General features: G+C 38.2%; 1 protein-coding gene and 1 pseudogene across 2 annotated transcripts in view; one reads left to right on the top strand and one right to left on the bottom strand.

The window, feature by feature from the left end:
- The window catches only part of CES5A (carboxylesterase 5A), a 291,154-nt gene extending 277,879 nt beyond the window's left edge, over window positions 1-13,275 (top strand). The window contains 4 exon segments of the mRNA XM_082367012.1: window positions 7,374-7,523; window positions 9,908-9,980; window positions 10,072-10,177; window positions 10,181-13,275. Of these exon segments, the coding sequence (XP_082223138.1) occupies window positions 7,374-7,523; window positions 9,908-9,980; window positions 10,072-10,177; window positions 10,181-10,303 (452 nt within the window). The 3' untranslated portion in view covers window positions 10,304-13,275.
- A 2,036-nt stretch (window positions 13,276-15,311) lies between these two features.
- LOC309616418 (large ribosomal subunit protein eL21 pseudogene) lies at window positions 15,312-21,103 on the bottom strand (annotated as a pseudogene). Its single transcript has one exon. The product of its transcript is annotated as a large ribosomal subunit protein eL21 pseudogene (transcript).
- Window positions 21,104-21,955: the final 852 nt, after the last annotated feature.

The following is a 21,955-nucleotide window of genomic DNA, read 5'->3' as shown; positions in this document are numbered from 1 at the left end:
TCCTTATTTGTTATTACATCAAATGTAAATGGTTAAGATCTCAGAAGGCAGAGATTACAGAACGAATGGATTAAAAAAAGTAATCCCATTATATGCTTTCTACAAGACACTCACTTTAGAATCAAAGATACAAATAGGTTGGAAGTGAAAGGATGGCAAAAGATACATTCCATGCAAACAGTAACCAAAAGAGAGTTGTAGTGGCAATACTTAAATCAGACAAAATAGACTTTAAGACTAAATAGTTACAGAGAAATTGTTACAGGCTAAAAGAGACAGAGAAGCACATTATATAAGGATAAAATAGTGAATCCATCAAGAAGATATAGCAATTAAAAACCCAGATGTACCTTACAACAGAGCCCCAAAATATATGAAGCAAAAAATGACAGAATCAAAGGGAGAAACAGACACTTTTACATTAATAGTTGGAGACTTCAACCCCACTTTCAGTACTAGAACAACTATACAAAAGATAGACAAGGAAATAGAAAACTTGAACAATACTATAAACCAACTACATCAAACAGAAACATAAAGAACACTTCACCTAACAACAGCAGATTGCATATTCTTCTCAAGTACACTTGGAACATCCTCAACTATAGACCATATACTGGACCACAAAACAAGTCTCAGTAACTTTTAAAAAGATGTAAATCATACAGAGTATCTTTTCCAACCACAGTGGAATGAAGTTAGAAATCAATAATGAAAGGAAATCCGGAAAATTCACAAATATTTATAAATTAAATGGCACTTTTTTATAGTTTAGAAAATTGTGGCAAAATATGCATAACAAAAATTTTACCATTTTAATAATTTTTAAGTGTACAGTTCAGTGGAATTAAAGTTCATTCACATTATTGTGCAACCATACCACTGTCCATCTCCAGAACATTTTCATCATCCCGAATTGAAACTCTGTACCCATTAAAAAATAACTCCCCACTCTTTCTGTCTCTATGAATTTGACTGTTCTAGGCACTTCATATAAGTTGAATCATATAATATTTGTCCTTCTGTATCTGGCTTAATCCACTTAGAGTAATGCCTTTAAAGTTCATCCATGTCATATCATGTATCAATTTCATTCTTTTCTAAGACTGAATAATATTCTGTTGTATGTGTATAACACATTTTGTTTATCCATTCGGCCATCAATGGACATTTGGTTTGTTTCCACCTTTGGTTGTTGTGAATAATGCTTCCATGAACATTGGTATACAAATATCTGTTCAAGTTGCTGCTTTCAGTTCTTGGGGTGCATACCCAGAGGTGTAATTGCTGGATCATATGGTTATTCTATGTTTAAGTTTTTGAGGAACTGTCCTATTGTTTTCCACAGTGGCTGCACCATTTTACATTGTGCATTTATAATGCACAGGGTTCCAAATTTTCCACATTTTTAGCAACACTTGTTATTATCATTTTTAAGTAATAGCCATTCTAATAGGTGTGAAATGGTATCTTATTGTGGTTATGATTTGCATTTCCCTAATAATTAGTGATGTTGTTGATATCGAATATCTTTTCATGTGCTTATTACCCATTTGTATATATTCTTTGGAGAAATGTTTATTAAGTTCTTTGCCTATTTTTGAATTTAGCTGGTTTTTGTTGTTGTTGCTGAGTTTTAGGAGTTCTTTACATATTCTAGATATATTAATCTTTTATCAGATAAATGATTTGCAAACATTTTCTCCCATTCTGTGGACTGCCTTATTATTTTGTTGATAGTGTGCTTTGCTACAAAATAGTTTTTAAACAACAAACTCTTAAATAATCAATAAGTCAAAGAAGAAATCACAGGGAAAATCAGAACATACTTTGAGATGAATGAAAACAAAACCACAAGATACTGAAACTTATGGGGCATGGTGAAAACAGTGCTTAGAGAGAAATTTATAGCTGTAAGTGCATACATTAAAAAGAAAAAAAGATCTCAAATCAATAACCCAACCGTCCACCTTAAGGAACTAGAAAAATAAGAGCAAAGTAAATCCAAAGCAACCAGAAGGAAGAATATAATAAAGATTAGAGCAGAGATAAATGAAATAGAGTATAAAATCAATAGAGAGAATGGATGAATATAAAATTTGGTTCTTTGAAAAACAACAGAGACTTCCCTGGTGGCGCAGTGTTTAAGAATCCGCCTGCCAATGCAGGGGACACAGGTTTGATCCCTGGTCCAGGAAGATCCCACGTGCCGTGGAGCAGCTAAGCCCGTGTGCCACAACTGCTGAGCCTGCTCTCTAGAGCCTGTGAGCCACAACTACTGAAGCCTGCACACCTAGAGCCCATGCTCTGCAATGAGAAGCCACCGCAATGAGAAGCCCACACACCTCAACGAAGACTAGCCCTCGCTCGCTGCCACAGCTAGAGAAAGCCTGAGCACAGCAACGAAGACCCAACGCAGCCAAAGATAAAAGTAAATTAATTAATTAAAAAAATAAAAATAAAAGAGTGTTTATTGAAAAAAAAAATAAAAGAAAAACAACAAAATTGACAAACTTTTAATCAGACTGACCAAGAAAGAAAGAAGACTCAAATTAGAAATGAAAGTGGGTGCATTACTACAGACATTACAGAAATAAAAAGGATTATTATGAACAGGTGTATGGCAACAAATTAGGTAGATGAAATTGAGAAATTCCTAGAAACACAAAAACTACAAAAACCAATTCAAGAAGAAATAGAAAATCTGAATATACCTATGACAAAAGAAATTATTGAATCAGTAAGCAAAAACCTACCAACAAAGGAAATCCCAGGACCAGTTGTCTTCACTGGTGAATTCTAGCAAACATTTAAAGAAGAATTAAAACCAGTCCTTCTCAACCCTTTCAAAAAAGTGAAAGAGGAAGGAATACTTTGTAACTCGTCCTATGAGACCAGTAGTACCCTGATAGTAAAGCCAGACAAAGACATCACAAGAAGAGAAAACTATAGACCAATATCCCATATGAGCCTAGTTGCAAAAATCCTCAACAAAATCCTAGCAACTGAATCTAGCATATTAAAAGGATTGTATACCATAATCAATTGGGATTTATCCCAGGAATATAAGCATGTTTCAATATATGAAAACCAATCAATATAGTATACCTTATTAATAGAATACAGGAAAAAACACACAATTATCTTATTAGATGCAGAAAAAGCATTTGACAAAATTCAACACACATTCATGATGAAGACACGCAACAAACTAAGAATACACAGGACCTTGTTCAAACTGATAAAGGACTTATGTGAAAAACCCACAGCTGATATCTTACTTAATGGTGAAAGACTGAAATCTTTCCCTAAGATCAGGAACAAGATAAAGATGTTTCCTCCCACCATTTCTATTCAAGTTCTAGCAAGGACAAATTAAAAGGAATCTAAATTGGAAAGAAAGAAACAAAACTGTCTCTATTCACAGATGGCATGATATTATGTGTAGAAAATTCTAAAGAATCCACAAAAAACCATGAGAGTTAATAAATTCAACAAAGTTTCAGGATACAAGATCAGCATACAAAAGTCGGTTTTATTTCTACACACTAGCAGTGAACAATCAAAAAATGAAATTAAGAAAACAACTTCATTTAGAATAGCAACAAAAAGAATAAATTACTTAGAAATTAATATAACCAAGGAGGTACAAGATACGTGCACTGAAAACTATAAAACATTGCTGAAAGAAATGAAAGAATAAATGGTTTGGAAGATTCAGATTTAAGATGGCAATACTCCCAAATTTAATGCAACTCCTATCAAAATTCTGACTTCCTTTTTTGCAGAAATGGACAAGCTGATCCTAAAATTCATATGGAATTTCAGGGGACCCAGAATAGCCAAAATAATCTTGAAAAAGAACAAACCTGGAAGACTCATATTTACTGATTTTAAAACTCACTTACTACAAGCCAATGGTAATCAAGGTGGTGTGCTACTGGCATAAGAATAGACAAACAGATCAATGTCCAGAAATAAACCTATACATATCTATGGTCAATTGATTTACACAAGGCTGCCAAGACTATTCAATGGGGAAAAAATAGTCTTTTCAACAAATTGTGCTGGGACAACTGAATAACACATGCAAAAGAATGAAATTGAACCCTACCCTCACACCATAATCAAAAATTAACTCAAAATGGTTATTTGTAGTGAGGTGGATGGACCTAGAGACTGTCATACAGAGTGAAGTTAAGTCAGAAAGAGAAAAACAAATACCGTATGCTAACACATATATATGGAATCTAAAAAAAAATGGTCCGAAGAACCTAGGGGCAGGACAGGAATAAGGACACAGACGTAGAGAATGGACTTGAGGACATGGGGAGGGGGAAGGGTAAGCTGGGACGAAGTGAGAGTGTGGCATGGACTTATATATACTACCAAATGTAAAATAGATAGCTAGCGGGAAGCAGCCGCATAGCACAGGGAGATCAGCTCGGTGCTTTGTGACCACCTAGAGAGGTGGGATAGGGAAGTTGGGAGGGAGACGCAAGAGGAAGGAGATATGGGGATATATGTATATGTTAGCTGATTCACTTTGTTATAAAGCAGAAATTAACGCACCATTGTAAAGCAATTATACTCCAATAAAGATGTTAAAAAAAAATTAACTCAAAATGGATCAGAGACCTAAATGTAAGAGCTGAAACTGTAAACTTCTTAGAAGAAAACAGGGTACATTTCCATAACCTCAGATTTGGCAATGGATTCTTAGATATAACACCAAAACTATAAACAAAAAAGAAAAAAATTGGACTTCATCAAAATTAAAAATTACTGTGCATTAAAGGACAATATAAAGAAAGTGAAAAGAAAACCCACAGAATGGGAGAAAATATTTGCAAATCATATATCTGATAAGGGTTTATTATTCAGAATATATAAAGAACTCTTACAAGTAAAAAAACAAACAAATAAACAAAAAGCCCAAACAACTCAAATAAAAATTGGGCAAAGGATTGAATGGACATTTTTCCAAAGAAGATATACAAATGGCTAATAAGCACATGAAAAGATGATCAACATCATTTGTTATTAAAGAAATGAAAATCATAACTACGAGATACCACTTCACATCCACTAGAGTAGCTACAATAAGCAAACAAACAAAAAACAACAACAAATCCAGAAAATAACGTGTTGTTGAGAATGTGGAGAAATTGGAACACTCATACTGCTGATGGGAATGTAAAATGGTGTACCCATTGTAGAAAACAGTTCAGCTGTTCCTCAAAAAATTAAACGTAGAAGTATCAACAACCCAGCAAATATACTCCTAAGCAACTATACTCCAATAAAAACTTTTTAAAAATAGATGGTCAAACAAAAATCTTACATGAGTGTTCATAGCAGCCTTATTTATGGTAGCCAAAAAGAAGTAACAACCCAAATGTCCATCAATTGGTGAATAGATAAACAAAAGGTGGTGTATATATATATATATATATATACAATGAATTATAATTTAGCCATGAAATATTGATACGTGCTACAATATGGATGAACCTTGGAAAAACTAAGTGGAAGAAGCCCATAAAAGGCTATATGTTGTGTGATTCTATTTATGTGAAATGTCCAGAGTAGGCAAATCTATAGCACCAAAAAATTTCCAAGGGCTAAGGGGAGGGGTGAGTGAGGGAATGACTGCTTGAATGGGTCTGGGTTTCTGTCTGAGGTGATGAAAATGTTCTGGACCTAGATAGTGGTGATGGTTGCACAACATTCTGAACGTACTAAAAGCCACTGAATTACACACTTTGAAATTGTTAAAATGCTGACTTTTATGTTGGTGAATTTTTAAAAATTACTGTGAAGAAAATGCAAAAGCAAGCCACAGACTGGAAGAAAATATTCACAATACAAATCTGACAAAAAATTCATATCCAGAATAGAAGAACTCTTACAGTTCAGTAATGAAAAGACAAATAATCCAATTACAAATGGGTAAAAGGCTTGAAAAGACACTTCACTAAAGAGGATGAATGAAAGCAAAAAGCACATGAAAAGGTGCTTGACATTATTTGTCATCAGGGAAATGCAAAGTGAACCCAAAATGAGGCAACCATTTACACCTGCTAAAATGGCTAATATTAAAAACTCAAACCATATACCAAAAAGTATTGCCAAGGATGTGGAATGTTCAGAACTTCTGGTGGGAATATGAAATGGTTACAATCACCCTGGAAAACTGTAAGTTTCTTATAAGCATACACCTACCCTGTTACTCAACCACAGAAAAGACTTGTATATGGATATCCACAGCAGCTTTAATCATAATAGCCCAAGATTGGAAAGAACCCAAAATGTCTATCATCAGATGAATGGATAAGTAATTTATGGTATATTCATGCAGTAGCTTACTACTTGGTGATTAGGAGTCAATTATTGATACAGGCAAAACATGGATGAACCTCAAAAGCGTTATGCTGAGCAAAAGAAGCCAGATACAAAAGAGTACATATTGTGTTATTCCATACAGAGTTCAAGAACAAACAAAATTAATCTATTGTGATAGGAATAAAAACTTTGGTTTTCTCTTGGTAGAGTGACTAGAAGGAGATACAAGGGAACTTTTGGGGCAATGGAAATGCTCTGTATCCTGCTTGGGGTGGTGTTTACATGAACGTGCATGCATTTGTAAAAACTCATCAAAATGTACACTTAAAATCTGTGCTTTTTATTGTCCATACTTGATACGTCTATTAAAAGAGAAAATGAGAGGAAAGGAAGCAGAGATAATAAGGCAACTGCACTGCAAGTCTTGCTAGAAGGGATTTAGAGAAATAAGCCAGTAACTGGAGGGGAAGTTGAGACCAAGAGTATGTATTGATATGTTTGTGTGTGCTTCTGTGTGTGTGTGCCCATATGTGTGTGCACACGTGTGTGTGCTTTAATGAGAGACTTTTTAAGCATGTTTGCTACTGATGGTGATGATCCAATAGAGAAAAACTGATGATGCAGAGAAAGAGGGGAAATTACAGAGCAAAGACCTTTAGAAGAGAGGTGAAGAAACATAGGATGCAGCAGAGCATCTTGGTAGCAGGAAATAATTTTGTTCTGTTTTCCCCAGACAGTTGAACCAGGGTCAAACAAAGGAAGTCACAAGGAGGTAGATCTCGGATCAGTATAAAGGGTTTTTTTTTGAGAAGTAGTACTGTTGCCCTCTCAGGCCACCCTGAGGGATAGTGAGTTCTGTCTCCAGGGGCATGAGGGCCACTGTAGCAGGAAACACTAGCCTCACATTGTCTCTGGGCTGTTCCACCCACGAGTCTGTGGATCCCAGACTAGATGGACGGAAATGCAGGGCCAGCCCCTACTGCCCCCTGCATGCATGCCTGCCACAAACCCTTCCTACCTTTCCGCAGATGCTGGTGCACCTGTCTACTTCTATGAGTTTCAGCATTGGCCCCAGTGCTTAAAGGATAAGAAGCCGCCTTTTGTCAAAGCTGATCACACTGATGAAATCTGCTTTGTCTTTGGAGGTGCCTTCCTGAAGGGCGACATTGTCATGTTTGGTAAGAAACTGGCTTCAGGGGCTCCTGCTCTTGCAGGAACACGAGCTTGGGATGAGTTGGGGAGAAGATGAGAATCTCCACTGTTAGCACGAAGCCTCACCAACCGCAACACTATGCAGGGGATGGGACGACTGGCAGGGTGGTTTACAGACACAACCTTTCCCTGGAGAATGTCTCCACTCGTAGTTTCAGAAAAAGGGACCATGAAAAAGAGGGGCCAACATTTGCTTGATGAGTGTTTTTCTCTGGACTAAAGCCTATAGGGGTGGGCACTTGGGGGCACTCATGCAATCTGATTTTTTGGGGAAAAAAAAAACAAAAACCACTTACTTCCTTCTCTTTGACACCTGGTCTCACCCTCCCTGCCCTTCCCAGAGCTCCCGTGAGGCTACCACCCAGGGCTTTCAAAGGCAAGAACCACATTTTTCATAATTGCAGCTGAAAGTGGTCTGGATCCAGGTGATCTAATGTAAATGCTTGTGAACTGTTTCTGGTGAGGTTAGCTCATTTATTCCTGAATTCATGACCTGTTCGGTGCCTAAAATAATAAGCCAATCAGATAAGGTTATCAAAATTTAAAAAACCATAGGAACTACATACAGGAGTTATGACTAAACTATTTAGTTAAAAAATTGCACAATATAGGCTCTTAACCAGTTCATGCTAGCCTCTCCGTGAAAAGGACAGAACCTCTCCTCTAGAGTGTGTCTGTGCAGTGTGGTTTGTTCATTGTTCTATTTATTCTTTCTTATCTTATAATGCCAATAATAACAGAACTACCTCCTAGGTTGTCATAAGGATTAAATGAAACAATTCTCATAAATCATATGGTGAGTGCTTAAGAAATATTACTATTATTATTACTCAGTAACCATCAGTGAACCTGTACTATGTGACGGGCACATGGACTCTCAAAAATGGAAAAAATGAACAACATATGTATGTATCAAAGGGTTAAATTCCTTGATATCTAAAGAGCTCATAAAATCAATGAGAAAAACACAACCCAGTCAAAAACTGGGTAACAGATATAAATAGTTTATGGAAAGGGAAACATGTGGCTTTTAAACATAAAAATCCATTCAACCTCGCTCATAGCAAAGAGGATTAAAAACTAACCTTGACCAAGGACTCATTTTTCATAGATCAAGGTTGGGAAGAACATTTTACATAATGTATTTGAGCAGGTGGGGGAAAATTGACAACCTCATATGTCAATGGAAAACTCTATCAAAATTTAAAATGCATGGGGCTTCCCTGGTGGCGCAATAGTTGAGAATCTGCCTGCCAGTGCAGGGGACACGGATTCGAGCCCTGGTCTGGGAAGATCCCACATGCCGCGGAGCAACTGGGCCCACGAGCCACAATTACTGAGCCTGCGTGTCTGGAGCTTGTGCTCCGCAACAAGAGAGGCCGCGACAGTGAGAGGCCAGCCTACCACGATGAAGAGTGGCCCCCGCTTGCCACAACTGGAGAAAGCTCTTGCACAGAAACGAAGACCCAACACAGCCATAAATAAACAAATTAATTAATTAATTTTTAAAAAATTTTAAATGCATGTAGTTTTTAGCCCAGCAATTCAACTTCTGGGATTTTTTGTGCAATTATACTTCCACATGTGCAAAAATATACACACACACACACACTAAAACATTGCTTTTACGAGCAAAAGATTGAAAAAAATGTCAAGACCCATCAATACAGTACTGGATACATGAATTATATATCTACATATATATATTTATGTATTATATATTTATAGAGCAACAAAGAACAGTAAATTGAAGGTTTATAGGCAGCAATGTGGAACTAACTCCTGGATACAATTATAGTGAAAGAGAAAGATGTATAATGTGTGTCCACTATAGCACCAAGTGTGTTAAAAGTGTCTGCTTAAACCCTCATGCACGTCTAGACTCCTTTGGAAGTGCGCTCAAGAATGTGGTAACAATGGTTGCCTCTGAGGCTGGTAACTCGGTGACTAGAGGGAAGAGACAGGGAGAAACTTACTTTCATTAGATATACATCCTGCATTTTGAATTTTGTGCTTTAAGCAGTGTTACATTTTCAAATAAAGAAGTACAATAATTGATTGATTGATCTAGAGAGAGAGGTGGTCTCTGTCCCCAAGGAACTTGCAGTCCCGTGGAAAGGGCAGGAAGAGCATTGGATGGTCAGGGAAGATGTGTGTTCAGCCTCCACCATTTGGAACCATGATTCCTCAGGCAAGTCAGTATCTGCAAATACATGATGAGTGCAGTGACTTGGTAGGCTGTTAAGGATGAAATGGGAGGAAAGGTGTGAAAGTGATTCATCCAACGTGAGGCCCCTTGGGCTTCTGGCGAATCATTGTGAGAGCGGGATTTTGTGCTTATCTCCTTCAGAAGGAGCTACAGAGGAAGAGAAACGGCTGAGCAGGAACATTATGAGATATTGGGCTAACTTTGCTCCGACTGGGTAAGTGAACCTCCCAGCTTCCTCCATAACCAGGTGTTTGAGGATGAAAAATCTCACCGGTTGTTTGAGGCTGAAAATCTCTCACTTCCAGGAATCCTAATGGGGAAGGCCTGCCCCTGTGGCCGGCCGACGGTCAGACTGAGGAATACTTACAGCTGGACTTGAACATGAGCGTGGGACAGAGACTGAAAGAGCTGTAGCTGGAGTTTTGGACAGACACCTTCCCCCTGATGATGTCCTCTTCCGGAACTCTCCTTGCTTCTCTTTCTTTCTTAACCTTCCTTTCTCTGCTCCTGCCTTTCATTTTCTCTTTTGCTCCTTGACAGGTTATCTTTGTGTGATTCTGGTTTTCCTTCTCCTTCTGCGGTTTCTCCCACAATCATTAGCTTCATCTGTGTTTAGCTACTTTATGGAATCAACTGCTTTAGCTGATGTTTTGGGAACTTGGGGATGATCCTTAAAGAATTATTTTCAACATCAAAAAATGCAATTTGCCTTGGAAAGCTACCAGATTTGTTCAATAAATCGCAGGAGTGCTGGCCTATTAGTTGGCATCATAATGATCTTGTTACTCATATAAAATAAAATAAGAATGCAAAATATGTACAGGGAACAGAATTTAATTATGGGCTGAAAACTCTCCCCCTCTACCCCAGCATCCAAGATGAAGTGAACTTTCTAACATGTCTTGGTGTGTGTTACCTGAATTATGAGTCCTCCAACCCCCATCTAGGTGGGTTTTAGCCACGAACCAAGCATGGATGTCCTGAACATCACTGCCTTGAACTGGCTCTCTTCTCTGGCTCAGGAGATATGTCGGGGAGAGGGACATACCAGAGACCCTGCTCAGAAATGGAAACCAGACGTCCTCCAAGTTCTGGAATGCAGAAGTCAAACACCAGGCAGCAAGTTCAGTCAGAGATACCAAGAAGAAAGGAAGTTTTACTGATGGGGTGGAGACTAATCCATCATTCAATAAATCTACATTGGGTGCCTGATATGTACCAGCAATAGCCCCACTGGGGATACAACGGTTAACGAAGACATACTCTCCACCAAATGGTGAGCAAACAGACAGTAAGCAAACATTCACACAAGTGACTATCTTAAGATATAAAGTTGAAGAGTTCACTCAGTAAAGGAAGGTGTTTTAAGAAAGTGTAAGAGGGGAACCTAATTTAGATGAAAGTCTTAGGAAGCTCTCTCTGGAGAAATAACATTTGTAATAAGAAAGGATGAATTAAAGTTAACCAGATGATAAGTAGGGAGAATGTTATACATACCCTCATTCAAAGGATGCACTTTTACTTTTTATATCCATATAATTCCTGTTACATCCATATAATTTACCCAGGTAATTAGTATTTATTTCTGATTCCTTCAAGATTACACGAGGTACACAGAATAGGAGGGTCTCTGAAATGTCAGTAACTTACAGTTCTTCTGGGTCAGAGATCTTCAACTTACAGCCTGAATCTGACCCCCAGAAGAGTTTTGGTTAGCTCACACAATGTAAAATATGTTTTGGAATTAGTTTCCACCTAATTTTAAATTAGGGACGTTTCACATTAAAAGCCATATTTCCAGCTTCTCAAAAACAAGAACAACAGATCCAGCAACATTAGAACTGTATTCCCACATGGTAACTAGGGCTTCTGAAAGCCCATATAACACCTTCGTGCAAATTAGAAGGTATCCTTTCCTCAAAACCCTCTACAGAAAATATCTACATCTATGATGTGAATGACATGTCCTCTGAAATAGTGTCCTTGTGCAGTGCACAACCTTCATAACTGTTCTCAGCAACCCTGATAAAACAATCTGCAGGAGCTGAGGAGTGGCTATCCCTTTACAAAGGCATGAACTCTCAACTTTCCCCAGTCCTCACTATTCTCCATTGTCTTGGTCCTGGCCCATTTCACTCACTGATATTACCTGCCCCCTGAAGGTGTTTAAGTTTGGACCCCTTACCTCTCATTTTATAGTAATCTGCAAGGGTGAAGGGACTCACCCAAGATCACTTGTGAGTTAGCAGCAAGTCAACACCAGGCCTTGAGTCTCTTGTCTCTCCAGAGCAAGACTCTTCCTGCCATGCTGCCTGCCTCCCTCAGCAGATGGTCCAAAGCTGTTGGATTATCTCTAGTTTAGGTGATTTTGAGAGTTATGGATCAGTGATGTTCGGGACATTTTATGGCTCTTAAAAGAGGGACTGAGCCGCATACAAGCAAGCTGGAAATTCAGTTGCCTCTGCAGCTGCAGAAGGCTAATTTCTACATTGGTATTTGGCAAAACTAACAGAACAGCTAGAAAAATACCACTCAACTCATATTTTTAAATATTATTATATTAAATGAAATTACACATTATTTATATACTGCTTGCAGTCCTAGTGTCATCAAATATGGTTCTTATTTTGGTTGGTACCTTGCAGGAGGGAGCATATATCCACTTCATCCAGATACAGGGCCCTCTTCCCTCCTTGTTCCTGTCCACATGCAATCAAATGTTTTATCAAATTAAAGTTGAAATATAAATGACAGTTGGCATCCAGGTTTTTTTCATTTAATTCAGAATTTTATATGGGGTGTAAGTAGAAATACACTTGGAGGATTTTTCCAAAATCCAATGCCCTTCCACACCCAGTCCAACTTAGGCATAATCTTCTTGGGTAGGACCTGGGAATCTATATTTTCAGTTTTTACATGTTCAGTGCACACCCTGAATAAGAACTGCTGAGCATTAAGCATGTGTCATATGTATTTTCCAAGTTGCCAGAGGGTCTTTAAAAAATCAGCTTTTATGGGGCATGGCCAAGATAGCAGAGTGGGAAGATCCCAATTTCACCTATTTACATGGGCACACCTAAATTACACCTATTTACAGACCACTATCAATGAGAATGACCTGAAGACTAGCAGAAAAGATATTGTATAATTAAAGATATTAACTTTAAAAGGAACTACAATGAATGGGTTGGAGGCACAGAGATGTTATATAGTCAAGATCCATACCCCTGCATAGGCAACCCACAAACAGGATTATAATTACAATTGCAGAGGTTCCCCTCAAGAGTGAGGGGTCAAAGCCCCACATTGGGCTCCCCAGTCCAGGGGTCCTGCCCTGGGAAGATGAGCCCCCAGAACATTTGACTTGGAAGGCCAGTGGGTCTAACTTTCATGAGAGACAGAGGGCTGTGGAAAATAGAGACTCCATTCTTAAGGGCACACACAAAATTTCACATGCTTGGAGATCCAGGGCAGAAGCAGGAATTTGAAATGACCTGGATCAGACTCATTACAGAAGGCGAACATCACCCTGATACTGAAACCAGGCAAAGATATCACAAAAAAGAAAATTGCAAGTCAATATCACTAATGAACATAGATGCAAATTCCTTAACAAAATATTAGCAAATTGAATTCAACAATGCATTAAAAGGAACATATACCATGATCAAGCAGAATTTATGCCAGACATGCAAGGGTAGTTGAATATCTGCAAATTGATCACTGTGAAACACCACATCAACAAATTGAAGAATAAAAATCATATGATAATCTCAATAGATATAGAAAAATCTTTTGACAAATTTCGACATCCATTTATGATAAAAACTCTCAAAAAAGTGGATGTAGAGGGAACAAATCTCAACATAATATAGGCCATATATGACAAACCCACAGGTAACATCATACTCAATAGTGAAAAGCTGAAAGCATTTCCTCTAAGGTCAGGAACAAGACAAGGATGCCCACTTTCACCACTTTTATTCAACTTAGTACTGGAAGTCTTAGCCACAGAACCTTGAAAAGAAAAATAAAAGGAATGCAGGTTGGAAAGAAAGAAGTAAAACTGTTACTGTTTGCAGATGACATGATACTATATATAGAAAATCCTAAAGACACCAGTGGAAAAAAATTAGAACTCATCAATGAATTCAGTAAAGTTGCAGGATACAAAATTAATATACAGAAATCTGTTGTGTTTCTATACACTAACAATGAGCTACCAGAAAGAGAAATTTAGAAAACTATTCCATCCACAATCACATCAAAAAGAATAAAATACCTAGAAATAAATCTAACTAAGGTGATAAAAGACCTGTACTCAGAAAACTGTAAGACACTGATGAAAAAATTGAACATGACGGGCAAATGGAAAGATATACCATGCTCATGGATTGGAAAAATTGACATTGTTAAAATGGCCCTACTACCCAAGGCAATCTACAGATTCAACACAATTCCTATCAACATACCTATGGAATTTTTCACAGAACTAGAACTAGTATTTCCAAAATTTGTATGGAAATACAAAAGACCCAGAATAGCCAAAACAATATTGAGAAAGAAGAACAAAACTGGAGGTATCATGTTTCTTGATTTCAAACTCTGGTACAAAGCTACAGTAATCGAAACAGTATGATACTGGCACACACACACACACACACAAAAAGACACATAGATCAGTGGAACAGAAGAGAGAGTCCAGAAATGAACTCACACTCATATGGTCAATTAATGTAGGACAAAGTTAGCAAGAGTATACAGTGAGGTAAAGACAGCCTCTTCAATAAATGGTGCTGGGAAAACTGGACAGCAACATGCAAAAGAATCAAACTAGACTACTTTCTCACACCATATACAAAAATACTTTCAAAATGGATTAAAGACTTGAATGTAGGACCCGAAACCATAAAATTTGTAGAAGAAAACATAGGCAGTACATTATTTGACATCAGTCTTAGTAATATTTTTTTTTGGATCTGTCTCCCCAGGTAAGGGAAACAAAAGCCAAAACAAACAAATGGGGCTACATCAAACTAAAAAGGTTTTACACAGCAAAGGAAGCTATCAACAAAACAAAAAGGCCATCTATTGAATGGGCAAAGGTATTTGCAAATGATATATATGATAAGGGGTTAATATCCAAAATATACAAAGAACTCATAGAACTCAACATCGATAAAACAAACAACCTGATTTTAAAATGGTCAGAGGACCTGAACAGACATTTTTCCAAAGAAGATATACAAAGGCCAACAGGCACATGAAAAGATGTTCAGCATCACTAATCATCAGGGAAATGAAAATCAAAACCACAATGAGATATCACTCACACCTGTTAGAATGACTATCATCAAAAAGACAACAAATGGCAAGTGTTGGGGAGGATGTGGAGGAAAGGTAACCCTTGGCACCATTGGTGGGAATGTAAATTTGGTGCAGCTACTCTGCAAAACAGTATGGAGAATTCTCAAAAAACTGAAAATAGAACTGCCATATGATCCAGCAGTTTTACTCCTAGGTATTTTTCCAAAGGAGACATAAACACTAATTTGAAAAGGTATATGTATCCCTATGTTCATTGCAGAATTATTTATAATAGGTAAGATATGGAAGCAACCTAAGTGCCCATCAATAGATGGACATAGAAGATGTGGTGTGTGTGTGTATATATATATATATATGGCTGAGTATATATATATACTCCGCCATAAAAAAAGAATGAAATCTTGCCATTTTTGACAATATGGATGGACCTAGAAGTTATTACGCTAAGCAAAATAAGTCATACAAAGAAAGACAAATATCATGATTTCACTTATATGTGGAATCTAAAACACAAAACAAATGAACAAACATAACGAAACAGAAACATAGTCGTAGATACAGAGAATAAACAGGTGGTTGTCAGAGGAGTGGGAGTTGGGGAGAAGAGAAGAACAGGGGAGGGAGATTAAGAAATACAAACTTCCAGCTGTAGAAAAATGAGTCATGGATGTGAAATATCCAGTGTGGGCAATATAGTCAATAATTATGTGTTATTGTATGGTGAGAGATGGTAACTAGACTTATCATGGTGCTTTTTTTGAAATATGTAGAAATAACAGATCACTATGTTGTGTAACAGGAACTAACAGTGTTGTAGGGCAATTACACTTCAAAAACAAACAAACGAGCGAACAGAAACTGCAAACTTATATAAGAAGAGATTGTATTTGTGGTTACTAGAGGCAGGGGTGAGGGAGGGGAAATTGTATGAACGTTGTCAAAAGGTACAAACTTCCAGTTATCAGATAAATAAGTACTAGGGATATAATGTACAGCATAATAAATATAATTAACACTGCCATATGTTATAAAGAAAGTTGTTAAGAGTGTAAATTCTAAGAGTTTTCATCACAAGGAGAAAAAGGTTTTCTGTTTCTTTAATTTTGTGTCTGTATGAGTTGATGACTGTTCACTAAACTTATTGTGGTCATCATTTCATGATACATATAAGTCAAATCATTATGCTGTACACCTTCAACTTACACAGTGCTATATGTCAATTGTATCTCAACAAAACTAGAAGAAAAAAATCAGCTTTCATATCTGCCTGATGTGGATATATCACAATCTCTTTAGCCAATAGTGTGCTCCTGGATATTTATGGGCATAATTTGATGAGTAACTTTGGGAATGAGTACTTTTACTTTTTTATTTTTATTTTTTTTACAGTCCAGGTCTTTTATTTTCTTTACACCCATCATGCCATGAATTCATGGGGAATGGGCTCCAACAGTTCAGGCTCCTTTCCGTTGGTTCTCATGAAGTGTGCTTCTCTGGGTGGAGCAGGCTGGTGCTTCAGTTGACCCCAAGTACCTTTCTCTTTGGCTTCCTTCTTTTTCTGACCATTTTCCTTCACCCGTTTCAGGAAGCTATGTCGGCTCTTAGAGCGCTTAATATGCTTGATATGCACATTAATTCTCTTGGCAAGAATCTTGCCCTTAACTTGTTTATTTATAATGATGCCAACAGCATGCTGGGTAACATTGTAGGCTCTCCCAGTTTTACCATGGTAACATTTGTGGGGCATTCCTTTTTGAACAGTGCCCATTCCCTTGATATCTACAGTATCACCTTTCTTGTAGATTCGCATGTATGTGGCCAAAGGAAGAACTCCATGTTTTCCAAAAGGCCTAGAGAACATGTAGCGGGTGCTCCTCCTCTTTCCCTTTGTGTTGGTCATTTTGGAGAATTACTGGAAGATGGCAGTTCCAGCCAAAAGGTGAGTACTTTTACTTTTTAAAATTACTTCTGGCTTCTGGATTTGCAGAAGATCAACTCGATCAAAGGCCCTTTGATTTTATTTATTTTTTAAATTTTTTATAAATTTATTTATTTTATTTATTTATTTTGGGCTGCGTTGGGTCTTCGTTGCTGCGCCTGGGCTTTCTCTAGTTGCGGAGAGCGAGGGCTACTCTTCATTGCGGTGGGTGGGCTTTTCTCTGTGGTGGCTTCTCTTGTTGCAGAGCACGGACTCTAGGCACGTGGGCTTCAGTAGTTGTGGCTTACAGGCTCCAGAGCGCAGGCTGAGTAGTTGTGGCGCACGGGGTTTAGTTGCTCCATGGCATGTGGGATCTTCCCGGACCAGGTCTCGAACCTGTGTCCCCTGTGTCTTAACCACTGCACCGCCAGGGACGCCCCAAAGGCCCTTTTAAAATTACTCTCCTTACGTTCTACAAATTCAATTCCGTAGGGTCACATCACTTCACACTCATCAACAATACAGGTACATGTATTTCACAATCACTTCTGCTTTTTCATCATTGTAAAAACATAAAATATTTAACACTTTCTTGTTGTAAATTTTAAAAATTATTTATTTACAGAAAAATCCTTTATTTTTTTCAAACAATCTTGAATTTGAATTACTAAATCAAACCCAAACAAAACTTTAGAGACAAATCAGCCTTCTCCTGTGGATTGCCTCTCATCCAGCAGAGGTCAGCAAAGTAAAAGGGGAAAAAATATTCCCTTCCCTCAGGGATCCTGGGATGCAGGTGATATGATACCCTAGAACTTAGAAGGAAGAGAAAACCATACAAAATAGTTAAGTTACAAACCTATACCATTAATCATTGTCCCTTTTCCCTGTAATATTTGGAAAGGGGAAAAGTACAGTTCATTACCTCAAAAGACTGAAATGACTCACAGGCAGAACAGAGTTTGGGGCCAGCAGTTTTTTTCTTTCCTGTTTTTTATACTTTCCCATCAAGTCCCTAGGAGCCTGCCTCAGATGGGCAGAAAGTAGTTCCTTCCCCTGTGGGTCCCTGTTCTTTCTACTCTTGCCTCAGTGGCCCTTTGGGCTCTGGACCTTTCTGCGTGACCCCCAAAGCCTGATTCTCCTCCCTCTCAGCCTCTGGTCTTGGCTGAAAGTTACGGGTTTCCCCTCCTGGCAGAGGTGGAACAAGGTGCAAGGTGGGCTCAGGACCTGCACCTGGGAAGCTGCCCTGCCTGGCACTGCTCCAGGTAACAAATCTACAAGATGAACCCCCTTCCCACAGCTGAGACTGACCCAGCCCACCATAGCCCTTCTGCTCTGCTAAAAGTTTGTATGTGTGCACCTCATTTTATTCCCTGGGAAGGGAGGAGTGGGGAGAGAAAAACCTGTCACTTGATTATGTCCAAATACAAGGGAATTCCTGGGCAAAGAGGTTGCTGTGCTCCATGGATGGGTTGGGTCTCAAATTGGGACCTAAAGAATGGATGGGGGGATAAAGGCCAGCAAAGGTGTGTGGAAGCTCGACCATAAATGTGCAGGGCGTGGAGAGGGCCAGCCCAGTGGGCAGCATGGCTGGTATTGTCACAGTTGCTAGAGCACAACTTTGAGGCTTAGGGAACAGCTTTTATACCTTGACCTGTAGGAAACAGATTTCTTTGTTTAGAGTGGGATGATTGATAAGAGGTGAATTTATCTACCCATCCATCCATTCATCCACTATCTATCATCTATATCTATCTATCTATCTATCTATCTGGGCTCCTTTATAGGCATACCTCATTTTATTTCACTTGACTTTATTATGCTTTACAGATACTGCATTTTTTACAAATTAAAAGTTTGTGGCAACCCTGTGTGGAGCAAATCTATTGGTGCTATTTTTCCGAAAGAATTTGCTCACTTTGTGTCTCTATGTCACATTTTGGTAATTCTCACAATATTTCAAACATTCTTCATTACTATATGTGTTACGGTGATCTGTGATGAGTGATCTTTGATCTATTGTAATTGTTTTGCGGCGCCAGGAACCATGCTCATATAAGATGGCGAACTTAATAAATGTTTTGTGTGTTCTGACTACTCCGTCGATGGACCATTCCCCTCTGTCTCTCCCTCTCCTCAGGCCTCCCTATTCCCCAAGACAAAACTATATTGAAATTTGGCCAGTTAAAAAGCCTACAATGGCCTCTCAATATTCGAGAGAAAGAAAGAGTTGCACTTCCCTTATTTCAAATCAAAAGCTAGAAATGAGTAAGCTTACTAAGGAAGGCATGTTGAAAGCTGAGACAGACTGAAAGCTAGGCCTCTTGTGCCAAACTGTTAGCCTCATTGTGAATGCAAAGGGAAGGTTCTTGAAGGAAATTAAAAGTGCTGCTCCAATGAACACACTAATGATAAGAAAGCAAAACAGCCTTATTGCTGATATGGAGAAAGTTTTAGTGGTCAGATAGAAGATCAAACCCGTCACAACATTCTCTTAAGCCAAAATCTAATCTAGAACAAGGCCCTGACTTCCTTTAATTCTGTGACAGCTGAGAGAGGTGAGGAAGCTGCAGAAGAAAAGTTTGAAGCTAGCTGAGCTTGGTTCATGAGGTTTAAGGAAAGAAGCTGTCACCATAACATAGAAGTACAAGGTGATACAGCAAGTGCCAAAGTAGAAACTGCAGCAAATTATCCAGATTATCTAGCTAAAATCATTAGTGAAGGTGGCTACACTAAACAACAGATTTTCAATGTAGGTTAAACAGCCTTATATTGGAAGAAGATGCCATTCTAGTATTTTCATAGCTAGAGAGGAGAAGTCAATGTCTGGCTTCAAAGCTTCAAAGGACAGGCTGACTCTCTTGTTAGGGGCTAAAGCAGCTGGTGACTTTCAGCTGAAGTCAATGCTCATTTACCATTCTGAAAATCCTAGGGCCCTTAAGGATTATTCTAAATCTCCTCTGTCTGTGCTCTATAAATGGAACAACAAAGCCTGGATGACAACACATTTGTTTGCAACATGGTTTGCTGAATATTTTAAGCCCATTGTTCAGACCTATTGCTCAAGAAAAAAAGATTCCTTTCAAAACATTACTGCTCATTGACAGTGCACCTGGTCACCCAAGAGCTCTGATGGAGATGTACAAAATTGTTATTGTTTTCATGCTGCTAACACAACATCCATTCTGTAGCCCATGGATCAAGGACTAATTTCAACTTTCAGGTCTTGTTATTTAAGAAATACATTTCATAAGGCTATAGCCACCACAGATAGTGATTCCTCTGATGGATCTGGACAAAGCACATTGAAAACCTTCTGGAAAGGATTCATCATTCTAGATGCCATTAAGAACATTCCTGATTCATGGGAAGAGGTCAAAATATCAACACTAACAAGAGTTTAGAAGAAGTTGATTCCAACCCTCATGGATGACTTTGAAGGGCTCAAGACTTCACTGGAGGAAGTAACTGCAGATGTGATGGAAATAGCAAGAGAGCTAGAATTAGAAGTGAAGACTCAAGATGTGACTGAATTGCTGCCATCTCATGATAGAACTTTAACGGATGAGGAGTTGCTTCTTATGGATGAGCAAAAGAGTGACTTCTTGAGATAGACTCTACTCCTGGTAAAGATGTTGTGAAGATTGTTAAAATGACAACAAGGATTTATGATACTATTGTACATAAATTTAATTGGTAAAGCAGCAGCAGAGTTTGGGAAAATTGACTCCAATTTTGAAAGAAGTCATACTGTGGGTAAAATGCCATCAAACAGCATTGCATGCTACAGAGAAATCATTCATGCTACAGAAAAATCATTCAATCAATCAGTGCACAGACTGCATTGTTGTCTTATCTTTAAAAATTGCTGCAGTCAATCCAACGTTCAGCAACCACCACCCTGATCAGTCAGCAGCCATCAACATCGAGGCAAGACGCTCCACCAGCAAAAAGATTATGACTTGCTGAAGGCTCAGATGATTGTTAGTGTTTTTTAGCAATAAAGCATTTTTAAATTAAGGTATGTACATTGGTTTTCTAGACATAATGCTATTGAAGACTTAGTAGACTGTTGTAGGATGTAAATATAACTTTTTTTTTTAAACATCTTTATTGGGGTATAATTGCTTTACAATGGTGTGTTAGTTTCCGCTTTATAACAAAGTGAATCAGTTATACATACACAAATGTCCCCATATCTCTTCCCTCTTGCATCTCCCTCCCTCCCACTCTCCCTATCCCACCCCTCCAGGTGGTCACAAAGCACCAAGCTGATCTCCATGTGCTGGGAAACCAAAAAATACAGAGATTGCCCATCTCCTCACTTTCAGTCTGTGTACATCTTTAGATCTGAAGTGAGTCTCTTTTTCTCTTCACCCCTATAATGTGAATGTTATTCTGCATGATGTTGTCCTATAAGTCCCTTAAATTATCTTCACTTTTTAAAGTTCTTTTTTTCTCTTTGCTGCTCTGTTTTGTTGAGTTCCACTGTCCTGTCTTCCAGATCACTGATTCTTTTCAATGCTTCTTCTATTCTGCTGTTGAACCCCTCCAGTGTATTTTTCAGTTCAGTTTTTGTATTCTGCAGCTCTGTGATTTGTGTGGTACTTTCTCATATTTACTCTTTGTTGAAGTTCTGCTCTGTTCATCCATCCTCTCCCAAGTTTGGTGAGCATCCTCATGACCATTACTTTTACATTTTTATCAGGTAAATTACCCATCTCTGTTTCATTAAGGTTTTTTCTGGGGTTTTATCTTATTCTTTCATTTGGAAAATATTCTTCTGTCTCCTCATTTTGCTTGGCTCTCTGTGTTTGTTTCTATGTATTAGGCAAAACAGTCTTGAAGGAGCAGACTTGAGTAGGAGATCAAGACTTATCATTTAACCTTGACCTAGCTCTTGGTCATCTCTTAATCATTTGTGATTGTCTAAGCAGCCTGAT

Source organism: Balaenoptera borealis (genome assembly GCF_965194805.1).
Source record: "Balaenoptera borealis genome assembly, chromosome: 19".
NCBI classification, from domain to species: domain Eukaryota; kingdom Metazoa; phylum Chordata; class Mammalia; order Artiodactyla; family Balaenopteridae; genus Balaenoptera; species Balaenoptera borealis.
The sequence above is the reverse complement of the archived record's forward strand: the minus strand, read 5'-3'. Positions and strand labels throughout refer to the sequence as shown.